A 12,313-nucleotide genomic window follows, 5' to 3' on the forward strand; every position below is an offset into this window, starting at 1 on the left:
AACTAATAGTATTGAACCCTTGCTGCAATGAGCCTTTTACATGCACTAAGTCATTTGAGCCTCATAACTACACAATGAGACACCTGCTAGGATCATCTCCTTTTTACAGGGGAAGAAACAGAGGGACAGAGTGGTGAGGAGACACAGAGCTAGCTAGACACAGAGGCAGAGGTGGCATTTACACCAAGGAGATCTGATGCTGGTTCCCTTGTTCTTAAGTTTATTTATTTATTTGAGAGAGAGAGAGAGAGAGAGAGAACAGAACAGGCAGGGAAAGAGCAGAGAGAAGGAGACACAGAATCTGAAGCATGCTCAGGGCTCTGAGCTGTCAGCACAGAACCCGATGTGGTGCTCCAACCCACTAACTGTGAGATTATGACTCAAGCATAAGTTGACGCCCAACTAACTGAGCCACCTCGGTGCCCTTCCAGTTCCTACTTTTAAGCACAATTCGCCTTTACCTCCTTTCCCAGCCTTTTCCAAGGCTGTCTCCCCCTGGCTAGTGGAATGCAGGAGACTTGCTCTTCCATGCAGCCCTCCCAGAGCAAGGCAGTTGGGTTAGGCAGATGCAGCCAGGGTTCACACTGGTTGCCCTTGATCTGAGATGCAGGATCCCAGAACTGACCTCTGAGCCCCCAAGTTGTTCCCTGAATCGCATCTTACTTCCTGCATTGATCTCAAGCACTTAGGGATCCCAGTTGAGTACTATGTTTAATTCCTCCCGGAGAATCAGAGCCCTACGTGCTGCATCGGCCCAGAACTCTGAGGACACTCTGTCCCCATGCTTTAGGCTCTCCCTGTCCTTTGTCTCATGTCCCTGAGGTCAGAATTACTGGTTTGCCTCCCCAGGTACCCAGGCCCTGCCCCTAGCACCTGCCTCACCCTCAAATCAGCTCAGTCCCCTGCTCTCTGTTGCCTTTCGCACTCTTGCAAGATCACCATGCTTCTTACAAACCTGTCCAAAGGCCATGCAACACCTGCCCACATACTGACAGAGCTACCAAGAAAATCTGAGCCTAAGTATTTACCCAAACTGTAAAACTTAACATACCAAATTTTCAATGCATCAGAAATTCCCTCACTGATCTCATGAGGAAGAGACTATAAATGTGACTTGAGAAAGACATTTACTTTGCTTACCAAAGTTAGCCATCATGATTATGCTTTTCCCCATAGGGTAAAAAAGGAGGCATTTGCCCCATAGGCTAAAAAAGGAGGCATTTCCCCCATCACCATGTTAAAAGTAAGAATGATTTATTTGTCATCATTCACAGTTACTGAAGTACCCATTGCTTAATATTCCACATTTGGGCTCAGCATTTGAAGGATGAAATTGGGCATCTCCAAAGGAACAAGAAGAATGGGGGAACAGATGGGAAGCAAGGGTAGAGTAACAGGTAGCATTCCTTCATCATCCAACCATCTTTTCACTTAAGAGATATCTGATGGATGTCTATCATGTGCAGACATGAAAATATCTTTGGTGAGCAGCCCATGGAACAGGGAAGCAGAGAACGCATCTAAATGTAGCTGTAGCTGGAGGTGGGTTTTGTGGACTTTTGAAGGAAGAAGGTGTGAACCATCAACCACACTGAGCAGCATATGGAAGGTACAGGCCGTATTCAGCCTGACCATGACAGCTGGCCCTGGATCCAGAGGAAGGGAAAGCCACTGACGGATGAGCAGTAAGAACGGTCTTGTGTCTCAACAAAAGGTCAGTGGCACAAGAGAAGAGGAACGAGGAAACCGCGGCAGAAGAAACAGTGTTGTCACTGTATGCAAAAGTCAGAACAAAGCCCAATATCGACTTCTTATCATCAGGAAGACACTTTTTGAACTATACACAACCTCTCTTCTGAGAAGAATATGGCTTCCTTGTTTCCCCAGGCCCACTTTTCACAGTACATTAACTGCAGCTTCCCCAGACCCCAGAGGCTTGTTGATCCTATCAGGGCTTTGAATTTAAGGACAGGCTCAAGAACAGGCTCTCAAAGTATATTTGTCACCTAAGCCTGATTCGTTTTTGGCACACTATTATTCCAGGTATTCAGTAATTCAGTAAACTGATTAGTCATGCCTGTGACAGACCAGGACTTCCTTTGCGTCACTAACCTAGATGAGGCCTCTGTTTTCATTTTTAATGGCTAAATGTTCAGCACCCATCATGCCAACTTGCTCCTCTCAGCCCTTCACAAACCAAAGAAAATCACTTTATTGAGCCAGATGGTAGTGAATGATGTCTAAGGCATTGCTGATACCGAAATTTGTGGCAATCACAAATAGCGTGATAAGATTAGAAAGCGTGTCATAAGATTAGAAAGATATTATACAATAGTGCTATATATGTGCCCCTTGATAACATCAAATTTATTCTTTTATTTTAATATCTATATCTCAGTATTTTCTTTATATATCAAACTGATTTATTTGCATTTGGTTTTTGGTTGTTGTTGGTTTTATAAACCTGGTGGTTCAGTCAGTTAAGCATCTGACTCTTAATTTCAGCTCAGGTCATGATCTCACAGTTCAAGCACCACATCAGGTTCCATGCTGACAGTCCAGAGCCTGCTTGGGATTCTCTCTCTCCCCCTCTCTGTCCCTCCCCTGCTCTCTCTCTCAAAATAAATAAATAAACTTAAAAAAAAAAAAGAAACAAAAAACAAAAACCTAATCATTCTTTCCTACTTCTTAGAGGTGTCATGAGGATTAACATCATGCAAATATAAGTGCTTTAATAAACAACATTATTTAAAAATGTTAGCATGTGGCTTGTTGAAACAGTAGACTCTCACAAGGCCTGCAGAACATAAACCACAAACCCCTGAATCCTACAGAGCTGTACCCCACATGCTGTAGCATTATACAGCCAGACCCTAAGAACCAAAGAGAAGCTACCAGACACTAATGTAAGTCCAGAATCCCGCACTGAGTGAAGTTATCCCTTTCTCTGTGCAGCTTCTGTGATTCTAAGAGGTCAATGAGTTTCTGCTTCACAAGGGGAAATAAGACTGATTGATTCCCCCTCTGCTCAAGAATCCCAGTGTGTGGACCCCACGGGTTTTCTGAAGCTTCACCAAAGACAATCCCCAGCTAACTCTCTGTTCAAGTGGAACAGGATGAGTTCCCTGCCATGGAAGGGACTGGGATTCCTCTTGTTTCCATCTGCAAAATGCATGAAACACATCGTGGCCATTTAAAGTCTTGTTCTCTGTCCAGCTTGTTAATACAAGAATGGAGAGAATCTTCTATGTTCTTTAGTGGTGTCCATTTTAAACCTAATCCCAGACTAAACCTATAATATGTATGTGACCTAGTTGATTGCATAAAAAGTAGAATAATGTCTGCATATACAGGTTTTTCAACATCTTAGAATATTCACTTTTTAAGTGACTGCTAATTTGGTTCACTGGGTTTGTTTTTATTGTTATGGCATTGGAACCACCCTCATCATGTGTCATTTCTGTACCAAAAAATTATAAATTCCACTTCCCAGAAGGAAAACACTCTACAGAAATCTTACATTCGTCATTTCTTTATTTCATTCAGAGACTAACAGGCCTGCAGTAGATTATAGAAAAAGGAGCTGTATATCTCAATCACGCGGGTTCCTTCAACATCTTAGGAACTCAGCCTAAAGCAAAATGTCCATACAGGCAAAGGTTTACTGTCCCAGAAATTCTCAAAATAAGAAAGCTGCTTTCTGTTTCCTTGGCTGCCATCTAGTGGGTAATGATGTAGTGTCAGTAAAACACTACATCTGTGAAGACACAAGATGTCTGCCTGTCTTCAAAACCAAAAACACAGTTAATGTAAGAAATACTGCAGAGGGGCGCCTGGGTGGCTCAGTCGGTTAAGTGACTTCAGCTCAGGTCATGATCTCATGGTTCATGGGTTCAAGCCCCGCGTCAGGCTCTGTGCTGACAGCTCAGAGCCAGGAGCCTGCTTTGGATTCTGTGTCTCCCTCTCTCTCTGCCCCTCCCCCGCTTGCACTCTGTCTGTCAAAAATAAATAAATATTTTTAAAAAATTTTTAAAGAAATATTATTGCAGAAATGAGGCAATTATCCTTTTTCATAATTTCTATTTAGATCTTAAAGTGGTATTCTCCTTCCTTTTTCCTGGTCTACATTCCTTTCCATAATCAAACATTGATTTTGTGCTAATATTGTGTGCTGGTACTAGAGCTGTAAGGAAATCCTAAAACAGATTCCACCACAGATTGGGACTAAAAATAAAGTTTCAGGGATCTCCACTGAAAGGAAGAACCTCAGCCAACTTAAGCCTAGACCAGTGACAATCCACTGAATGTCGCTTCTTTGGTATATTGCTTCTTGATGCAGTGGCTAAAACCAATATTGACTGTACCGTCTTAGATTTAGATCTGCTAGGTTTTTCCTGTGAGCATTTTTTAAAAAATTAATGTTTATTATTTATTTTTTGAGAGAGCGACAGAGAGCAGGGGAGGGGCAGAGACAGACAGAGACACAGAATCTGAAGCAGGCTCCAGGCTCTGAGCCGTCAGCATAGAGCCCGACACGGGGCCCGAACTCATGAACATTGAGGTCATGACCTGAGCCAAAATCAGTTGCTTAACCAACTGAGCCACCCAGGAAGCCCTCCTGTGAGCATTTTTTAGTGGAATCTCTAATGCCTGATGAACATTACATAACAGTTAGGTCAGCTGTTCAGTAGCATCTCCAACTTTTCAAACTGAAATCAGATTATAGACCTAACGTATTTTGGTTTCAGATTCTCAAAAAGGGAGAGTTCTGAAGGTACAAAGAAATGTGGTAAAAATATAATGAATCTAAAAAACTTGCACATAAGCCTCTGCCTTTTTTCTCTCTCTCTGGGCTTTGCAAGTTAAACACACACACACACACACACACACACACACACACACACCCCTACAGCTGGAATGGTAGACCAATCTTCCCCAATAATCACTCAGCCTAAGTCCAATCATCTACATCTGGTTGCAGATAAATGAAAAGTCACTGTGAATTATATTTGACATCACAAGTTAACAAGAATAATCCACCAGACATCCATCCTTCTTTATTCAACATGACCATGGAGTAGTTTGAGAAGAAGGAACAAGAGCTCTCAACTAAGGTAGTGGTTCCGAATGCGTGTCATGGTACCAGACTGCATAGGTTCAGATCCTGGCTATGCTGGTTGTGATCATAAACTTCAGGCAATTTACCAGACCTATATGTGCCCTGGTTTCCTGAAACATAAAATGAAGGTACCTCCCCTTAGGGTCATGTTTAGGATTAGACAAGTCATTACAAAGAATATGCTTAGAAGGAAGGCTGGAATCCAGATAGGGCTTAATAATTGTGAGCACTTATTAATGTATCCAGATGCTTCCAAATAATTTTCAAAGGAGTGCTAATTTTTCCCGTGCCTTAAAGTTTGGAGTGGGGGATGTCGAAAGTCAGGTCTCAAAGTGTAGGAAGTGAGACACCTGCCAGCAATGCCACCACTCTGTACTAACTCAGCTAAACTCTCATATGCTCATGGCTACACAACTGGTGAGTATCAGTTAATGATATACCTCCAAGTTCATTTTAACCTGGTATCAAAGCTGAAGCCCACAGGATGCACTTAATGGAGAATCTCCAATCTCTGCCGAAGCAGAAGAGGAGAGCCCTTTAAGAGTTTATGAAACCAGGGTGCCTGGATGGCTTAGCTGGTTAAGCGTCTGGCTTTTGACTTTGGCTTGGGTCATGATCTCACAGTTCGTGGGTTCGAGACCCACAGTGGGTTCTGCACTGGCAGTGCAGAGCTTGCTTGGGATTCTTTCTCTCTCCTTCTCCCTCTGCCCCTCCCCTGCTCGTGTGCTCTCTCTCTCTCTCTCTCTCTCTCTCAAAAGAAAAAAAGCCTATAAAACCATGTGCCTCCAGCAGGGGGTGGGGGTGGGGTGATTCTGCCTACTATATAAACCTGACTACTCATCTTGTCAGAGTTAAATTGTACTAAAGTATAAGCCTCTCCCTCCCTCCACCCCAGGTGTTCTCTGATTCTGATCTGGCTCTCTGAAAAAGTTCAGGTCTAAGCCTGAGCCTAAGAAGCCTGATGCCTTCTCTTGGGGTGCCTGGGTGGCTCAGTCGGTTGAGCGTCCAACTTGTCGTCTATGAGTTCGAGCCCCGCATCAGGCTCTGTGCTGACAGCTCAGAGCCGGGAGCCTGCTTCCGATTCTGTGACTCCCTCTCTCTCTGCCCCTTCCCAGCATGCTCTATATCTCTCTCTATCTCAAAAATAATAAACAAAAAAAAGAAGAACGAAACCTGATGCCTTCTCAAAAAAGAAAATGGGGGAGGAAAAATCAAACCCTGTCATGACTCACTTTCTTTTTTGGTATTATTTAAAGACATGCAAAGCCTAGAGAAGCTCCTGAGAGATGCTGTAATCTATGGCCAGCCTCGAATCCGCAGAGCTTGGAAGAAGATTCTCATCCTAGTTGAGGGCATCTACAGGTATGTAAATCACCTGAGATGTTTGCACACAGTGGGGCCTGTAGCAAGCTAACAAATGAGGAAAGGCTGACCTCTCCTAGCTAAATGGAAAAATGAGTTAGGTATTAGGTATTATGGAGAGACCTGAGCCAGAGCTACCAATGTGAGCTGTCAGCCTTGGGTCACCTATCTTTTCAATGTCTGTACATATGGCAGAATACCTTGGAGGCTGGATGCTTGTGAAGGTGTCCTCAGAAATGCCCTTAGAGGGTATTGCAATAATTCTTTCCACTACCTTTCACTGGCCCACAACTTCAAAGGCTTTTGCTGGCTGGGTTATTCAACATCAGAATGCTTCTTGCCTTCTATGGCTATAGTAGATATGGCTGCCACGTACCCAGATGCTTCTAACTAGACAGTACACACAAACTCCAGTGGCTTGCTGAACTTGGCCAGTTGTTGGCATTAGAATACAAAAACCCTGCACATCTTCCACAAGGTAAGACTAACCTCAAGGGCAATTCCTGATCCAAAGCTGGGAGCGGCTGGACTCAGCATCTGAAGGTATGCTCCATTTCCCACCACTTTGAAGCTAAGTGGACAAAACACCCACTAAGCCACTGAGAGCTGCACTTTTATGAGGAACATGGTGGTGGGATTTGCTTCATTCTCTGTCCGAACTGGTTACTGACACTAAAATGAAGGGTGCCTCCCAACCCTTCTGTTGAATGCCCAAGTCCCTGAGTCAAAGAAACATTATCTCAGAGTGCTCACTCCTAAATCAGCTCTCAAACAATCGTAATGTTGAAAGAATCAAGGGAGACGTTTCTTGTAATTACAGAAAAGTGAACAATATTAAACAGAAGGGAATGAGAGCTTAACTTCCCTGCAAGGAGAAGTGTGTTTGCAAAGGAAACTTGAGATCTGATAGAGCTTTTCACTCAGCCAGAGTGCACATCATTTCTGTTCCATGAATAGATAAACCAGCAGCAGAAGAAATGTGTCTTCATCCCTTTTGGAAAAAAAGAAGTACTTTCTACTAAATGTAAAATAATAATAATAATAATAATAATAATAACAACAGCAACAATAAAAAGCCAGATATCATTTTGTTTTTTCTCTAGTCCTTACTGCCCCAGGGGTTGGTGTTCTGGGTGTTCCCAGTGCATCTGTGGGGTTGCAAAGCTGGTATTTCACATTTTCAGTAACCCAATGTATGCAGTACCTCCTCAGGTCAGCCCCCAGACTGTGTCTTCTTTGTGAAGTCTTTGCAATCACCCTAGAGCAGCATTCTCAACCAAGGTGATTTCTTCCCCGCAACCCACCTCTACTCTGGACACACTTGGCAATTGTCAGTTGTCGCAACTTTAGTACTACTGGCATCTGGTGGGCAGAGGCGAGGGATGTTGCTAGACATCCTACAGTGCGCAAGGTAGGCCCTTACAACAGAGGATTACCCTGCTCAAAATATCAACAGTGCTGAGGCTGAGATACCCTGCTATGGATTAATTCAATTAATAATTCAATTTAGGGGCTCCTGGGTGGCTCAGTCAGTTAAGCATCCGACTTTGGCTCAGGTCATCATCTCACGGTTTGTGAGTTTGAGCCCCATGTCAGGCTCTGTGCTGAGAGCTCAGAGTCTGGAGCCTGCTTCAGATTCTGTGTCTCCTTCTCTCTCTGCCCCTCCCCTGCTTGCTCTCTCTCTCTCTCTCTCTCTCTCTCAAAAAAAACCAAAATAAACATTTAAAAAAATTTAAAAAAAATTCAATTTAATTAATAATTTACTCACTGGCCTTGAACTTGCTACTTTTGGGAAGTCATCTCCTATGGACTCTGGGCTGTCATAACCTCAGGCACAGGTCTTGCTCCCTTGTGTGATCTGTGCCAGCTGCCAGCTTAGGAGGGGAGCCCTTATCTAAACACCTGTCATTCAGGCCTGGGCTTGCAGGAGCATGGATCCAGCTGAGGGAGAGCAGATTAGGCGTCTCCTTTAACCAGAGTTAACCGAATCCAACTGCAAATAAACAAAGCTTAGCTCCACTAAAGGAAAGTTGTGTTTTAAGTACTTTGATCGTGGCTGAAATTAAGTGGACCACCAGCGTTTCACTGTCAACTATTCCCATCAGTTACATAGAGAAACCACTCCAGCAGCAAGGCTTGTTAATGGCTGGGCCCATGTCACACCATGGTCTCAGGAGGGCAGGAGGGCCAGGTGTGGACTTTTGGCTCCACGCCGGCATGGCACCAAACCACAACCTGGGATTCACTAGCAATGGTGCCTGCTCTGTTATCTCATACTGTGTCACAAGCCATTTGAAGCATAACGGCTTACACACAGCAATGAGTTAGTATTCCCCACATCGCTGTGGGTTGTCTGGACCAACTGGGCAGTTTTTCTGCTCCACGTGGTGCTGGTTGGGGTCATTCATGGGGTTGCATTCAGCTGGGAGTTCAACTGGGATCTGGAATGTGAAAATGACCTCACTCAGCACTGGCGGTTGACTGAAGTACCTTGTTCCCTTCTCTTCTCTGGAGTGCCTTCTCCATATGTAGGCTCTTCTCACTGAGCAATCAAGGTGGAACTTCCTTACAACATGGAAGGAATATCTGTCTTCCAAGAGGATGAGAGCAGAAGCTGCTGCCTTTTAATGGCTAGGCCTAGAGCCAGTACAGCAAATCTGCCATGCTCTGTTGGTCAAAGTATGGCAAAAGGCCAGCTCAGATTCAAGGGGAAGAGAGAGAGCACCTCTTTTTTTTTTTTTAATTTATTTTTGTTTATTTATTTCTGAGAGAGAGAGAGAGACAAACAGACAGAGTGTATATAGGGGAGGGGCAGAGAGAGAGGGAGACACAGAATCTGAAGCAGGCTCCAGGCTCTAAGCTGTCAGCACGGAGCTCAGCGCAGGGCTCAAACTCACAGACTGCGAGGTCCTGACCTGAGCTGAAGTCAGACGCTTAACCAACTGAGCCACCCACATGCCCCAGAGCCCACCTCTTAATGGGAGGATTGGCTTGTGTGTGGAGGGATGGGGAGACTTGCAGGCAGTCTTTGGAGACAATCTACCATAGTGGCTCAGTCATCCTGACATTTATTTATACAATGAAACCTCCACTTTCCATGGACCTCCCTTCACAGGAGCTTTCTTTTATCTCACCTGCACAGAATCTTGTCTTTAAATGAAGCTGTGAGCTAAAAGGGCCCATTCAATGCTAGGAAGCAGGGCACTTCTTAGGCCTCGATATTTCCTGGGGCCTCAGTTTCCTCATTTTTAAAACAAGGCTAGCCTAGACTGGAGTTCTGGCACATAGTGGGCATTCTCATTTGCTTCTATCACCAAAAAATGAAATTATTTCCCACAAGATTTTCCAAAGGGCCAGGGTTAGGAATCAACAGTTCACAAATACACTTCTACTTTTTAGAGTTGTGTTATAGACACATACCTTGTTGATATCAACACAAAGCTTCCTTTGAAGTTTTACTCCCAGATATATATTTTTTTATCTATTGCTATGGTTTGCCACCATGGGGAAAGTCCCCCCACCACAAAAGCCTCCCATGAGTCCATTTTTTTTCATAATTCCTAAAAAGAGCATTCAGCCAAATCAGACAGTTTCAGGCAGGTATCAAGGTAGGAAAAGCTAGATACCAAGTCTAAGAAGTCCATAAACTCCACAAAAGCAGTTATGAGAATGATAATTATAGTAATTAACAGTAATGACAATAATAATGCCACCATCCATAAACCATCTAAGTCTCATTATCTATATAGAGAATATGGAGGAGCCAGGGTTTGGAGGAAGGCCCAGGCCCTGGGTTCAAATCCTAGTGTTGTCACCTACAGTGCTGTGTCCTTCATAGGGTTCTTTTGTAAATATTAAATAAGATCATAGGACCAGTTCCTGGCAGAAGCCCAGCCCACAGTAAGCCCACAACAAGGGCAGCTGTCTCCATCATTAAATTTATTTTCAGTCGAGGAAGTTGCAACGTGGAAAACGGTAAGGTGTCTGCAGAGTGAAGCTGTTTGCTCTTCACCCAGCTGGAGAATGGATGTCAGGGGAAGGAGCTCACATTTATTATGTGTCTGCTACTTACTAAACACGTGGGCTTACTCTTTGCTCCCCATGTGTGATTTTGAGTAAGCCTCCCCTGTACATTTTTTATAAAGCATTTTATATCTATTTTTAAAGGTTTATTTATTTTTGAAAGAGCGTGAGTGGGGAAGGGTCAGAGAGAGGGGGACAGAGGATCTGAAGTGGGCTGTGTGCTGACAGCACAGAGCCCAAGGTGGGGCTTGAACTCATGAACTGAACCATGAGAACATGACCTGAGCCAAAGTCAAACACTCAACTGACTGAGCCACCCAGGTGTCCCCCCAGTATTTTGATGTCACTGTGAAGATGAAGACACTCGACTCAAGGCAGATGGCTGAGATGAGAAAGAGCCAGGGTTCAAACCAGGCAGCCCTGCTGGGACAGAGGCCCCATATCAACAAGGGAGTCCATTCACGTGTCCCCATCCAACGAAGTAAACACAGAAAATGTGAAGTCATCCATGTGGCCTTCGCCATTTACCTACCTAGGGTTCAGTTTCTTCATCTGTAAAATAGGGAGATTGAAACTTGAAATATAAAGTTCCATGAGTTCATGATTTGGGGCTTAAAAGTACAATCGTATTTTAGTGTTCTCATCTGCTTTCTTTTAAGTATTGTTCGAAAGTCAGACTCTTCTAATTTTGTGTCTCTGAAAAGTCATTGTGGTTGAGAAATCTCAAAACTATTAAAAAATCTACTAAAGGGGCACCTGAGTGGCTCAGTCAGTTAAGTGTCCAACTCTTGATCTTAGCTCAGGTCTTGATCTCAGGGTCGTGAGTTCAAGCCCCGCATTGGGTTTCATGCTGGGCATGAGGCTTACTTTAGATTAAAAAAAAAGGAGAAAATAAAGAATATATATATATATACACACACACACACACACACACACACACACATATTTATGTGTGTGTGTGTATACACACACACACACACACACACACACACTAGAGAAGGGCAGCAGGTCCCAAATAACCTGGGATATAATCTAGTATAACTAGAGCCCAAACTTCCAAAATAAAAAGTATTAAGAAATAATAACTAGCCCTTCCAGAAAATACATATGTAAACAAATGTTTAAGTCTCAGAATATCATTTCCTCTAAGGACGTAAGCCATTCTCCTGCCCAAATTAATGTAAGTTTAAGGATTGAGAACTTTAACCTATGGTTTAAACAAATAAAGAAAAAAGAAAAAGAAAGTACTTTATTTTTAATTAGTCTTAGCTCCTTTCTTTTCCTCTCTTTACCTTCTTTTCTTCCTTGGATTATGCTTTGGGCCCGCCAAGGAGATTTTTCCACCATGTAAGTTGGCAAATCAGTGGTTTAATGCCCAATCCTGCCAATGGATAATATGCTTTATATGTGGAGGAGAAGGTGGTGAGAGGGAGATTTCAAAAAAGAGTCTTGTCACTTAGCTAATACATTATGTAACAGAAAAGATATAAAGAAATTATTCACTAGCTTGCTAGTTTAAGAATAATTCAGGTCCTTTCACAGAGCTTCAAATGAACGGGTAGAATTATCTCTACCTACAGTTGTATTTTAGTTGTTTTTCTTTTTTTGAAGTCTCTGAAACACAACCTTCCATTCAGGAAGAAAAAATAAAACACTTCATTTTTGGCAGTGTTTTTTGACGGCAATTTATAGGAATCACACAGATAGCCCTTTTTATGCATGCACAATCTCAATATCCCACTATAGGAAAAGGTTCGATTCAAATTTGGTCACACTGAGAAAATGAAAACTTAGTGCGGGTGAATATAA

The 12,313-nt window shown here is 43.2% G+C and overlaps 1 protein-coding gene across 1 annotated transcript in view; it reads left to right on the forward strand.

Moving 5' to 3' along the window:
- The window catches only part of SPTLC3 (serine palmitoyltransferase long chain base subunit 3), a 131,076-nt gene that overhangs the window by 71,886 nt on the left and 46,877 nt on the right, over positions 1 to 12,313 (forward strand). The window contains exon 7 of the mRNA XM_049651143.1: positions 6,376 to 6,481. Coding sequence (XP_049507100.1) covers positions 6,376 to 6,481 — 106 coding nt within the window. The remainder of the gene's footprint in view (positions 1 to 6,375; positions 6,482 to 12,313) is intronic.

This window comes from Panthera uncia, assembly GCF_023721935.1.
Source record: "Panthera uncia isolate 11264 chromosome A3 unlocalized genomic scaffold, Puncia_PCG_1.0 HiC_scaffold_11, whole genome shotgun sequence".
In the NCBI taxonomy this organism is placed as follows: Eukaryota; Metazoa; Chordata; class Mammalia; order Carnivora; family Felidae; genus Panthera; species Panthera uncia.